At 45.6% G+C, this 14367-nt stretch overlaps 1 protein-coding gene across 1 annotated transcript in view; it reads right to left on the bottom strand.

The window, feature by feature from the left end:
- Positions 1-14367, bottom strand: part of arpc1b (actin related protein 2/3 complex, subunit 1B) — a 52354-nt gene that overhangs the window by 21653 nt on the left and 16334 nt on the right. Inside the window, exon 3 of the mRNA XM_078240135.1 lies at positions 1653-1757. Coding sequence (XP_078096261.1) covers positions 1653-1757 — 105 coding nt within the window. The remainder of the gene's footprint in view (positions 1-1652; positions 1758-14367) is intronic.

Below are 14367 nucleotides of genomic sequence, written 5' to 3'. Positions count from 1 at the left end.
TTACCTGGATTATTCTTGTTATCTTTCTTAAACAAAGGAACAACATTGGCTATTCTCCAATCCTCTGGGACCTCCCCTGTAAGAGTTTTAACAACACCAGGTTAAAGTCCAACAGGTTTATTTGGTAGCAAATACCATTAGTCCAAATACTAATGGTATTTGCTACCAAATAAACCTGTTGGACTTTAACCTGGTGTTGTTAAAACACTTACTGTGTTCACCCCAGTCCAACGCCGGCATCTCCACATCATGACCTCCCCTGTAGCCAGTGAGGATACAAAGATTTCTCTCAAGGCCCCTGCAGTTTCCTCCCTTGCCTCTCTCAGTATTCTGGGGTATATCCCATCAGGCCCTGGGGACTTGTCTACCTTAATGAACTTAATTACTAAAGTGATTAATTATAATACAGCAACAATTGGAAAATCCTATAGTCTTCAACATGATATTGGGGTATATTTTGCAATGTAATAATTTAATTTTGTATACTCCATATGTAGTGTGGAATGCGGAATAATCTCTGTATTGTGTGGGATTTGTGTACATGTGTTATCTATAGAGGAATGCACTTGAGCAAAGTGTCTGGAATAATCCATACAGAACTAGACTGTGGATATATTACACTCACACATGCTTATATGTCATGCTAGAACATATGATTGTATGTGTTATACTATAGTATACTGTGCATATGTTATACCAGCACATACTTTGTATGCTAAACTTGACTATCTCTGCCATATATGTTCCACATTGGAGTACAATATAGATTGTACCGCAGTACACTGTATAGTGGAGCAAACTTGTTAGTTGTGCATGCATTCTGGCAACAATCATTTAACAACTCTATGGTAAATTATCAAAACTAGAATTTGGAATAGGTAGAACAGAATCCTCTGTGGGCACACAGATTTAAGATCGGGTTCGATTCCCAGCTCGGGTCACTGTCTGTGTGGAGTTTGCACATTCTCCCCGTGTCTGTGTGGGTTTCCTCCGGGTGCCCCAGTTTCCTCCCACAGTCCAAAGATATGCTGGTTAGGCAGATTGGCCATGCTAAATTGCCCCTTAGTTACAGGGGGATTAGCAGGGTAAATACACGGGGTTACGGGGGATAGGGCCTGGGTGGGATTGTGGTCGGTGCAGACTCGATGGGCCGAATTACCTCCTTCTGCACTGTAGGGATTCTATAATTTTGGGATGTCAATTTTCCACTATTACCACAATGGTTACACGTCAAAAGAAAATCATTGGTTGAACATTGGGATATCCCAAGATTGTGTAAGGCTACATACAAATGCAATGTTCTTTCTTCCTTATTTACTATATTTTAATAAAGAATTTTGATTCATTGCATGCTTCAAGAACTCCAGCTACTGTGGAAATGACGATTGCTTAAGAGAGAGACATGCTGTTGAAGCTTTTCATCTTGCACTCATCAGGACAAATGCAAGAATGCCAAATTTCAAACGAACTCAACAATTTGCACTACAGGAGAGAAGGGTGTTGATTGGTTGGCAATGGAAAAGGCACAGGGAACTAATAGCTCCCCAAGCTCCTGGGTAATTAACAAAAATGTTAAAAATTGAACACGGGGAACATGCATGACCACTGGGATGTTGTATTAATGTTGTAGAGAGTCATGTACAGTGCCTCACCTGTCACATGTCCACTATGTTCCTTCAGCTCGTGAATCCTGCTCCACTTGGATCCTTCTTTCTTGTAAATGTGGACCTCGTGGTTGTTGGGACAAATAGCAATTTCTGAGGAAGGAATTGGGAAATGTAAACCACGTGACAAGACTAAACTAACAAAGTCAGGAACCCCCGACACGAAGAGTTCAAATCTATTCAAAGCATTGAAACCAGGAAGTTAACAGTGAGAAGAGAACTGTTTTTACACACAGGGTAACAAATCCTCAGCGAAACCCATAGAAAGAGTTGGAGCAGGACGGCACGGTGGCACAGTGGTTAGCACTGCTGCCTCACAGCACCAGGGACCTGGGTTCAATCCCAGCCTCAGGTCACTGTCTGTGTGGAGTTTGCACATTCTCCCCGTGTCTGTGTCGCTTTCCTCCGGGTGCTCTGTTTTCCTCCCACAGTCCAAAGATGTGTGGATTAGGTGGATTGGCCATGCTAGTGTCAGAGGGACTAGCTAGGGTAAATGCATGGGGTTATGGGAATAGGGCCTGGATGGGATTGTGGTCGGTGCAGGCTCGATGGGGCAAATGGCCTCCTTCTGCACTGTAGGGATTCTACGATTTGCCATCACTCGGATGCAGATAAGAATGTACTGTCCCACTGCCTTTACACTAACTCCCAACACCCTGTGAAGAATATACAAAGTTGCAAGGGGGTCACAGTAAACAGCCTGCCCTCTCTCTCCCTAATTCCAGATATATTCAAAAGGAAAATCAAAAGGATAATTAAATCTACTCGTGGAGAAGCATTTGAGAAACATGGCGAGAAGACAGTTGATTGCATAAATCTTATCAAAATGGTGCCGAGGGAGAATTTAGCATGGCCAATGCACCTAACCAATATGTCTTTCAGACTGGGAGGAAACCGGAGCACCCGGAGGAAACCCACACAGACACAGGGAACATGTGCAAACTCCACACAGACAGTGACCCAAGCCAGGAATTGAACCCGGGTCCCTGGTGCTGTGTGGCTTTTGCTACCAAATAAACCTGTTGGACTTTAACCTGGTGTTGTTAAACTTCTTGCTGTGAGGCAGCAGTGCTAACCACTGTGCCATCCTAAGGTGTCCCTAATAAACTGCACACACACACACACAAAGATAAACTGCGCATCTCTTAGAAAATCCTGGCCTTTGAGGGCCAGACTGCGAGATTTCTTTTTGAGGGGGCGGGGGGGAGCATGTGAGATTTGGGACTCCAGGAGGGTTAACTGTAAAATTCCCTTCTAATGACAAATGGCCCTTTTCCCTGTCATTAATGAGCAGCTAAACCAATTAGACGTCTCAAAGGTCTGTGTTAATTCAACATCATTAACTAATCAGGAAATCCGACTTTTTCCCACTTTTGGCTAAAAGAGGAATTCCGTGCTGCAACTCTGAACTAAGGAATGTGGCTTTTCTGTGCATAACTTCCTGTTGTTCAATGCCTTGTGCACAGCACATAGAGCTAAGATCTCGCACCCACCCTCAAGGCATCATTCTCAAGCATTAAAGCTGTCCTTCGATATTTCAATGCCAATTTAGGGTTGAGCTTTATACTGGCACGATGGAGATTTCCAGATTTCAAAGACATAATCTGCTGTGCAGTCCTTTCACCGCTTAACTCGTAGAGAACAATTTTACGTGAAGGATGAGTTTAGTGTCCATTGCCAAGGCTACTGAAGGAGCCAGGGGAGCAGCAGATGTTAAATAATGCAAGCAGGGCCCCGCGGTCGATAGTGTGTGATGCATTTTGCATGCTTCATAAATCATTCTTAACCTGCAAATTATTTTAAGAGGGGTAACATAAGAAAAATACTGCATGTGCTGGAATCTGAATCAACGCTGGCAGAAGCCAGCGGGTCTGGCAGCATCTACCAGCAGAGAAACAGAGACAATACCTCGAGTCCTTAGACTTTTTGTCAGAATATTGGGATTTTAGAATGCTGTGCTTTCACTTTATCCCATGGATTTTATAAGGGACAGCTTAAAAACACCTAGTTGGCAGGATTTCCAACTATTTGTAGCAATACATTAACAAGCTAGAAAAGTCAGTCATTTCTGCAGTACTCGAGTTATATTCTTTCAACAGCAAATGGCCTGAAAATAAAACGGACCCGTGACAGAGCAGTGCCGGAGTGCAACACTGGCTTCAGTGCCCTTGGGTTAGGGAAAGGGGTAACAAACAACAAAACAAAGAACAGTACAGCACAGGAACTGGCCCTTCGGCCCTCCAAGCCTGCGCTGATTATGCTGTCCTATCTAGATCAACCGCCTGTATCCCTCTATTCCCCGTTGTTCATGTGTCTATCCAGATAAATCTTAAACGTGGCTAATGTGTCTGCCTCAACCATCTCACTTGGCAGCGCATTCCAGGCCTCCACCACCCTCTGTGTAAAAAACCTCCCCTGCACATCTCCACTGAACCTTTCCCCCTTTACCTTGAACTTGTGCCCCCTTGTCATTGTCATTTCTGCCCTGGGAAAAAGCTTCTAACCCTATCTCTACCCCTCATAATTTTATAAACTTCTATCAGGTCACCCCTCAGCCTCCGTCTTTCCAGGGAGAACAATCCCAGTCTATAGCTAGTACCCTCCATACCAGGCAACATCCTGGTGAACCTTTTCTGCACTCTCTCCAAAGCCTCCACATCCTTCTGGTAGTGTGGTGACCAGAATTGGACACAGTATTCCAAATGTGGCCTAACCAACGTTTTATATAACTGTAACATAAAGAAAGAAAGGGTAAGAAAAGGATAATCAGCCACAGTTTCAGTCACTATCCAGTGATGCACACTGGAAGAGAAGTGAAGTTGTGTTTGTTGGAGAGGAATTTTCCAGGCATTTTTCCTTCTTTCTCCAGAGATTCTCTATGCTTCACCCCTCCCAAAGGTTACGTGGCTGTGGGAAGGTGCGAGCTCGGGGGTTGGGGGGGGGTGGGGGGTGTAAGTGTTTAGACCCGTCTGTCACTTTTGCCAGGCAACATCATGCGAGGACAGATGTGGTTGAAGAGCTTATCAACACCCACTGCCAAGGTTCACATGAAGATTGGGCGTATAGACAAGATATTCGAGAATCCCTGTATGGTATGATCCTATACTGTAGCAAAGATTCAATATCTATGGGTAGCGGGGGAGGAAGGAAGAAAATTGGTGAATCTCATAGCCATGAAACAATGAAATTCCACAACAATTGTTCAGAGATTCACTATTCTGGGCGGCACAGTGGTTAGCACTGCTGCCTCACAGCGCCAGGAACCTGGGTTCAATTCCCGGCTTGGGTCACTGTCTGTGTGGAGTTTACACGTCCTCCCCGTGTCTGCGTGGGTTTCCTCCGGGTTTTCCGGTTTCCTCACACATTCCAAAAGATATGTGGGTTAGGTTGTTTGGCCATGCTAAATTGCCCCTTAGTGGCAGGGGGACTAGCTAGGGTAAATGCATGGGTATAGGGGGGGGTATAGGGGCCTGGGTGGGATTGTGGTTGTTGCAGACTCGATAGGTCAAATGACTTCCTTCTGCACTGCAGGATTCTATGATTATTTACTAAATTCCTTACTTATTAGGCAGCACCATTATAAAATAGATGTAATAAAATTCCTTCCAACTTTGTAGACTAAGGTGCTGATAAAGTGTCAGAAATATGAGGTTAGTAAGAGTGTTATGTTTTAGGTCTCTCTGTCTCTAATTGAAGGTAAAATGGAGGAATGTGGCCCACTCGGAATTCAACACGACAAGCCTTCCAGTCAGTTACTGGGAATTCAAATATACTTTTAAAGTTCTCAATCTCTATGGAAACCATAACAACTGTCTACAGATTCATTAGGACGCAATGCAAATTGCATTTTATACATTTATTACAGCCTGGGGTTAACACATGAAGCTCAAATTAAAATATTTCATATTCTTCAAAGAATCGCAATACTTTGAAAAAAAAATGTAATTTTGAGTAAGTGCAATTTGGATTGTTGCCAACTGTAGCTTTTCAATGGCCGACCTGTGACAGCCATAAACATCAGGAGAATCCTTGCTTTTGACAAAAGTTGTCTAACCCTGAGATCTTAACCCAAATTTTCCCTGTGACATCCACATATTTTGTTTTTAACCCGAGTTAATTTCCCAGTTTAGTATGAAGCTATATGACAAGTGCTGACACTACACTGACTGCTACCCTCCTTGACTTTAAGGAGGGTTGCCATTTTTAATTGCTTGACCTGTGACATCCCCCCCCCAAATTACTTCCCATCAGGACTTGCACAGTGAACGGCCATTTTGGCTATTGGTACTGGAATGCAGGAGAAGCTAAAGAATGCGTCTCTATTAGGAGAGATGGGGAGGAAAAAGAGACAGGGAGATTTACAAAACCTACAATAATGCAGTTTGTAAATGTAAGAAAATGGGTAGTGATAATATTAACCAGTTTTAACTATCGGTAGTGAGATTTTAAATACTGGTATCTTATTTAACACTGGACCATAAGAGACAAGAGATATTCATGACTGTGTCCGTGTCACATCCTTATTCACTCCATTTACATAAGCTTCACCTATTCCCTTTGCCCCGAGGTATTGATTCCAGAATGTTCTCCAATCTCCAAAAGGCTTTGCCTCATCTTACCCAGGTGATCAATTCCTGCCCCTGGCCTTTCCATGCACTCCCTGCTCCTCATCCTACCAGGTTTCTCCTCTTTTTCTGCCCTCACTTGTCACTATTCGGCCTTTGCACTCCTTCCCACTAGGGTTCTCGACTTAGTTCCTTCCCCCCTCCCCCACCCCAGCCTACCCCCACCCCCCCCCCCCCGCCAATTCTCCATTAACCCCTTTACTCCTGCCTATACCTTTCAGTTCTCTATCCTTCTGCCCACATCTACTGTATTTCTTTCCTCCTCATTACACAAATTTGTTTTCCTCCCATTGCAAAGTGCCCAATAAATGCAACTTGTTGTTTCTTGCCTGGTTTCAATCATACTACCCGTACACTTGGTGGAATGCACAAGGTCAACCCTTGCAGCCTTAAGAACACCAGACTTTGTGCAAACTTGCTGAGACAAGAACAGTCAACATGTGTTGATCCACGCTAGTCAAGTCTAGATCCTGAGAGTCTCATCTTGGCAATGGGCCAGGATGAAAGAATTTGAGACCAAAAACAAACAGTCGTATTGAACCAAATCATGGCCTGAACTGACATTTCCATTCTATAAATGACTGAGTGTATCGCCACCTGGAACTCCAATTACAAAGTCTCAGAGCAGTGAGAGTTAGATTGGGTTATAAGGAGAAACTCTCGGCTTTGAAAGAAGAGGTTTTACTGAGATAGGTATATTCGTAAAATAGAAAGGCTCTACTGATTATGGTTTCAACCCCAGCTGTCTAGCAGTAACTGGATTGTGGCCAATTAAAAAATGAACCATTTACTTAACCGCTCAGAATCCAATGCTTTTGCCCCATTTTCAATGTTAACCTGCAGAAGAATGTGGTGTCCACTTCGAACATAAATCTCTGCAATTCCTGATCTGTGTCAATACAACTCCAATTGTATTTTAACTGAGACCTCACAGCAGCACGATGGCACAGTGGTCAGCACTGCTGCCTCACAGCACCAGGGACCCGGGTTCACTTCCAGCCTCAGGTCACTGTCTGTGTGGAGTCTGCACGTTCTCCCCATGTCTGCGTGGGTTTCTTCCCACAGTCTGAAAATGTTCAGCTTTGGGAGATTGGCCATGCTAAACGCACAAGGTTACAGGGATAGGGCAGAAGGTTGGGCTTGGGTGAGATGTTCTTCAGTTCTTTTGGAGAGTCGGTGCCTGGAGCTGTGAGGCAGCAGTGCTAACCACTGTGCCAGATCCCCCGGGGAGGAAGAACTAGGCAGAATGAATGGCTTCCTCAACTGCACTTCTGATTCTGAGCATCATTACTAGATTAAATTGAGAAAAAGGTAACATTAGGGCCAGGCCATTCAGGAAAGATGTTAGAAAACACTGCTACACGCGGAGAATGGTGAAAGTTTGGAACACTCTTCCTCAAACAGCAGTGGATGCTGGTTCAATTGCTTGGTTTAAGTCTAAGATGGACTGAGCAGGGGTACAAGAGAAATGGGCCTAGGGCAGGTACATGGAGTTAGGCCACAGATCAGCCATGATTTTATTGAATGGCGAAGCAGACTCGAGGGACTGAATGGCCTACTCCTGTTTCAATGTTTCTATGTAACATGGAATAACAAAGTGTATCAAACACAAGACATTGGCAAGGCCACATTTGGAGTACTGCATATAATTCTGGTTGCCCTGCTATAGGAAGGATGTTATTAAACAGGATGGGGTGAAAAAAAGATTTGCAAGGATGTTACTGGGACTGGAAGGTTTGAGTTATAAGGATAGGCCGGGACTTTTTCCCCTGGAGTGTAGGAGAATGAGGGCTGACCTTATAGAGGTTTATAAAATCATGAGGGGTATAGATAAGGTGAATAGCCAAAGTTTTTTCCCCAGGGTAGGGCAGTCCAAAACTAGAGGGTGAGAACTTAAGGCGAGAGAGAAAAGATTTAAAAGGGACCTGAGGGATAACTTTTTCACACATAGGGTGGTGCGTATATGGAATGAACTGCCAGAGGAGGTGGCAGAGTCGGGTATAATTACAACATTTAAAATACATTTGGACAGGAAAGGTTTGGAGGGATATGGGCCAAACGAAGCCAAATGGGACTAGTTCAGTTGAGGAAACCTGGTCGGCATGGACGAGTTGGGATCATAGAATCCCTACAGTGCAGACGGAGGCCATTCGGCCCATCGAGTTTGCACCAACAACAATCCCACCCAGGCCCTATTCCCGTAATCCCATATATTTACCCTGCTAATCCCCCTGACACTAGGGTCAAATTATCATGGCCAATCCACCTAACCCGCATACCTTTGGAGGAAACCAGAGCACCCGGAGGAAATTCACGCAGACACGGGAAGAAAGTGCAAACTCCGCACAGACAGTGACCCAAGCTGGGAATTGAACCCAGGTCCCTGGCACTGTGAGGCAGCAGTGCTAACCACTGTGCTGTCCCAAATGATGAAGGGCCCGTTTCCGTGCTGTATATCTCCATGCTCTAAATCAAAGCCATATTTTGGGGGGGAGAATTGGACTTGGCTGATTGCTGTTATCGACAGATAGCTTTGGCCTGGTGCCCCGAGTGTTTCCGGTTGCCAAAGGCCTGGATGTATTTTATTCCCTGCAGGCCTTCAGTACAAGAGAGAGATGCAGATGCTGGGTTATTAACCTGCTAATAGCTGTTCAGTGTGTCACACCAAGTCAGTCATTAAATAACAAAGATCAAGCAAACTATAAATTGCAAAACATGAGTTGGCTGTAGGAAAGAGAACGGGAAGTTAATCTTATTTCCAAATAAGGGCAGCTAGCTTCAGCACTGAAAGAGGAAGCCAGACGTGAGCAATGATGAAAGAAATGAGTGAGATTGTTTAGAGAAGCTCGAATCACAAAGAAACTGAAGGTGGGTGTGGCTCCTTACTGCCTGTCAGAACACAATCTGCCCATGGTTATAGACCAGAACTACTACCAGGGCCCAGTGAACCTCAGAACACCGCGCTGCCAGGAATCAACATTACTTCCTCTTTCTTTAGCTCTGCAAAAATGTCGCGCGGACTCGAAACGTTAACTCTTATTCTCTCCCTCTCCACAGATGCTGCCAGACCTGCTGAGTTTTTCCAACATTTTCTGTTTGTTATTTTCAGGTGATTCACCACCTCTGCTGGCAAATCAATTGTAGATTCATTCATAAACTGCCACGTTCTTTTGTCAAATCTAATGCTGAGGAAACGTTTTATTTTGCTCAAAATGTACTGAATCTTTAGAATAATCTGCTAGGCAGGACAGCAAAGACTAGAGTCACAGGCTGGGATTCTCCTGACACCCTGTCTCCTGGCAACACAAGATGGCCACCAATACCCGTCAGCACGTACACCGAGAACTAATGCTGTCCTTTGCAGGAGAGATGATGCCAGTTAGATCTTATTCAGATTCTGCAGGAGGGGAGTAAAAAATGACAGGGTAAATTGAAGGTGCATCCAGATCTCTGTCGTACATTTTTCGGATTAGAGTCCATCACATTTCTACCTTTCTTCAGCTTTGAAGAGGAGTAATATGGACTCAAAATGTTAACTCTATTTTCTCTCTCGATGGAGGATGCCAGACCTTTTCTAAAATTTTTTCTACAGACGCTGCCTGACCTCCAGAGCTTTTCTAGAATTTTCTCTATGGAGGCTGCATGACCTCCAGGGTTTTTCTAGAATTTTCTCTATTGCAAGACCTCCAGAGATTTTCTAGAATTTTCTACTTTTGTTACCTTACCGTCTCATCTATACATTGGACATCCCCACTTGTGTAATCTATGTGGAGTTGAACGAAGGGGTTTTTTGATAGAACCTAATGCTTCACCCGAATGTTTTGCTCCCACTCTGCCTTTTTTTCCTTATTAAAGCCATCACATTCCTTCTGTCCAGTGACAGCTGATTAAACCGCCTGTCCTTATTCTGTCTTTATTAATGCTTTGGAAACCACGAGTTAAATTTTCACACAGCAATCACGCACAAAGGACACCAATGTATGGTCCAAAGATCAAAAATTAGTGAACCGAGTTTAACTGTCTGAATAAAACGAGGAAACAATCATTGCAACATCAGATTCTTTATCTTTATTCTGTTTCCTCCACTGAGAATATTTGAAATATGTGCAGCATTTGAGTCGTTACCAAGGCAACTCGGGAGTGTTGGTCTGAAGTTAAATAGTCATGGTAATGCAAAAACTGGTTAAACTATAAATTAAACTTTAGTTTGAGCCAATTTGTGGTGAGAAAAATCTCTTGCACACAGTGAGTGGTTTAGGTCTGGAATGCACTGCCTGGCAGTGTGGAGGAGGCAGATTCAAGAGGATGTTAGACGATTATCTGAATAGAAACAATGTGCAGGGGTCCGGGGTAAAGACAGGACAATGGGGCTGAGCCATAATGCTCGTTTGGAGAGCCGGTGCTGACACAATGGGCTGAATGGCCTCCTCCTGCGCCATAACAATTCTGTGATATAGAGCCTGGGGCTGAGCCTGAAAGCCCAGCACCAGGAGTAAGGCCACACAGCTGGCTGCCTTCCCACGTATCGGGAGGGGCTGCTCTTCTTTTTCCAGCAGCCTGGGGAAAATGGCCCTCAATTTGCAGTTTTAATTATTGAAATTGGCTGCCAGACTCCCCCCCCCCCCCCCCCCAAGCTACTGTCGCTCCCGCCTCGGGGAAAGGGTCTGGCAGCGGGAATGCATTGGGGAGCTCTTGCGACATGGCCACCCCGACACTTCACTGGTTCCACCCTCGCTTCCTAGCCCACTGACCCTTCTCAACATCCTCGAGGGCCGCGCACCCCGGCCTCCTCGAGGGCCGCACTTCCTATGTTGCAGTGACTACACTTCAAAACAATACCTCATTTCGCTGCTGAGCCAATTGAGATATTCTGAAGTCATGGAAGGCGCTATACGAATGTAAGTTCTTTCTGTCATTCACCAGAGTCATTTATACCAGGGACTGGGAGAATCCTCAGAGTCACACAGCACAAAGGGAGGCCCTTCAGCCCATCATTAGTATGCCAGCTCTTTGATTCAACATCCCCTTGCCTTTTCCCCTTTTTCTTGTAACAAGGAATTTTGCATATTTTAATTTAGTCAATGCTGCATAGTTGGATTTCAGGAGAACATCACGGCCAACTGCGTCATCATTGGTCTCACAGATGCAAGCTGTGATACACAATTTAAATCGGACGATCAGGATAAACTATCCAAGAGGCCGGAAACAGGGAATGATCAAAATATAACTGGATGTACGGCTTAGACAGAAGCTGTATTTATATAGCGCCTTGCACAACCGTAGGATGTTCTCAACTGCCAATGAAGCACTTTTGAAAAGCAGTCACTGTTTCAATGTCGGAAACTGAGGGGCTAATTTCTGCACAGCAGGATCCCACCTACAAGTCTATTTGAATAATGTCGTACAAAGGCGAAGTGTTGGCCAGGGCACGAGGAACAATTCCTCAGCCCTTCTTTATGGTGGCACAGTGGTTAGCACTGCTGCCTCACAGCACCTGGGACCTGGATTCGATTCCCGGCTTGGGTCACTGTCTGTGTGGAGTCTGCACATTCTCCCCATGTCTGCGTGGGTTTCCTCCGGGTGCTCCGGTTTCCTCCCACAGTCCAAAGATGTGCGGGTTAGGTTGACTGGCTATGCTAAATTGCCCCTTAGCGTCAGGGGAATTAGCGGAGTAAATACGTGGGGTTACAGGGGCCTGGGTGGGATTGTTTTAGGTGCAAGCTCGATGGGCCAAATGGCCTCCTTCTGCACTGTAAGAATTCTATGCTTCTTCGAAATACCACCTTGGAAGGTCAGATGGGTCCTTGGTTTAACATCTCATCCGAGAAATAACATCTCAACAGCATAGCAGCTCCTCAGTGGGGGTTGATTTAGCTCAGTTGACTGGACAGCTGGTTCATGATGCAGAGCGATACCAACAGCACGGGTTCAATTCCCGTTCCGGCTGAGGTTATCCATGAAGGTGCCGGCTTTTCAACCTTGGCCCCTTGCTTGAGGTGTGGTGATCCATCGGTTAAATCACAACCAGTCACAGTTGATGGTCATCTGAGATCATGGCGACTTTACCTAATCCCTCAGTACTGCGCTGGACTGCCAGTTTAGATCACGCACAAATCTCTGGAGTGGATGTGAACAGACAAATTCCAGACGCGGATTGAAATGTACGACCAACGAAGCTAAGGTTGACCCACAAAAGTGCTGAGAATAAAAATTGGGTGATGGCCCTTTAAAAATTCAAATCTCTAAAAGGTTCCGCACCACTTAACTCAGCTACACAAGCATGAGAACAAGTATGTTTTTTACAAAAACACTGACATTCCAGAACTGGCCCCTTTGACTTAATATTCCTCCTCCTACTGAGGTTTTGACTGTGGAAAGTTTTTTTTGCAATCTTTACTTAAACAAAGCCTTCCTTTGAACAGTATTCATGGCTGCATTAATCACCGCACTGGCTTTCAATGCCAACACCTTCAGTGCCCTGCGCGCCTAATCATTTGTCCGGCTCGAGATGTTAAAATGTTTGCATTTACAGGATGTGGGCATCGCTGGCGAGACCGGCATTTATTGCCCATTCCATATTTGAAGAAGTGTGAAATTATGGGTGTCGTTTTGACCACTTTTAATCAGATTGTTGGATGTCTGACCCTTCTGGGAAGAAAGCAAATGGAAATCATTGATAAGTTACTAAGATACAGTAATAATATAGAGCAGGATTCTCCGACCGCGTTCATTCCAAGACCGGAAATTCCCACCCAAGCTCAACGGACCTGTGAACAATCCGCCAGATTTTCTGTCTCGCCCTCCTGTGGCAGGTGAGACGGGAGAATTCCGGACATACAGGGAGAGATTTTCCGGCCGCGCTCGCCCTGAAACCGGAAAATCCCGCTCGGGTTTAACGGAACGTTTCCCACTGTCCACCCCTTGCCTGCTCCGATTCCCATGGCGGGCGGGGCGGTAATGTTCCGGCCATCGTTCGGTATCCGCACAAATCTTCGCGAGATTTTCCCACCGACTTAAGCGGTCAGAATTTCCTCAAAGCTATTACAATAAATAGCTGAGATTTACAGAGCAGGGAGGTGTGCTGGCCAGCCAGCATCACTGAAAAAGATTATCTCTGATCATTATCACTTTTGTAAAAATCTGCTGCTTGCCACATTTCCTCTGCAGTTTTAATTATTTAAATTGGCTGCCAGACCCCCCGTGAGTGGATAGGTGGGTAACCAAGTTACTGTCGCTCCCGCCTCGGGGAAAGGGTCTGGCAGCGGGAATGCATTGGGGAGCTCTTGCGACATGGGCGCCCCGACACTTCACTGGTTCCACCCTCGCTTCCTAGCCCTCAACATCCTCGAGGGTCGCGCACCCCGGCCTCCTCGAGGGCCGCGCACCCCGGCCTCCTCGAGGGCCGCGCACCCCGGCCTCCTCGAGGGCCGCACTTCCTACGTTACAGTGACTACACTTCAAAAAAATACCTCATTTCGCTGCTGAGCCAATTGAGATATTCTGAAGTCATGGAAGGCGCTACACGAATGTAAGTTATTTCTGTCATTCACCAGAGTCATTTCTACCAGGGACTGGGAGATTTCTCAGAGTCACACAGCACAAAGGGAAGCCCTTCAGCCCATCATTAGTATGCCAGCTTCATAACTGCCTTTCGAGACACTTTTGGAAGTCATGAAAAGGCTATACAAGCTCTTCCCTTACTAAGTTAATCAACATTTACCAGAGGAAGCAGAGTCACTGGCTTTAGTTGCCCCACTCCCGTTTTAACAAGGCGGGGGGGGGGGGGTAGAGTTCTCTGACCATTCACCCTGGCGGGATCATAGAATCCCTACAGTGCAGAAGGAGGCCATTTGGCCCATCGAGTCTGCACCGACCACAATCCCACCCAGGCCCTATTTCTGTAACCCCACATATTTACCCTGGTAATCAATCCTCTGACACGAGGGGGCAATTTAACATGACCAATCAACCTAACCTGCACATCTTTGGACCGTGGGGAGAAACCGGAGCACCCGGAGGAAACCCACGCAGACACGGGGAGAACGTGCAAACTCCGCACAGACAGTGACCTGAGGCTG

The sequence above is a fragment of the Mustelus asterias genome, chromosome 23, assembly GCF_964213995.1.
Source record: "Mustelus asterias chromosome 23, sMusAst1.hap1.1, whole genome shotgun sequence".
In the NCBI taxonomy this organism is placed as follows: Eukaryota; Metazoa; Chordata; class Chondrichthyes; order Carcharhiniformes; family Triakidae; genus Mustelus; species Mustelus asterias.
Note: the sequence above shows the minus strand (reverse complement) of the source record. Positions and strands in the feature narration are given on the sequence as shown.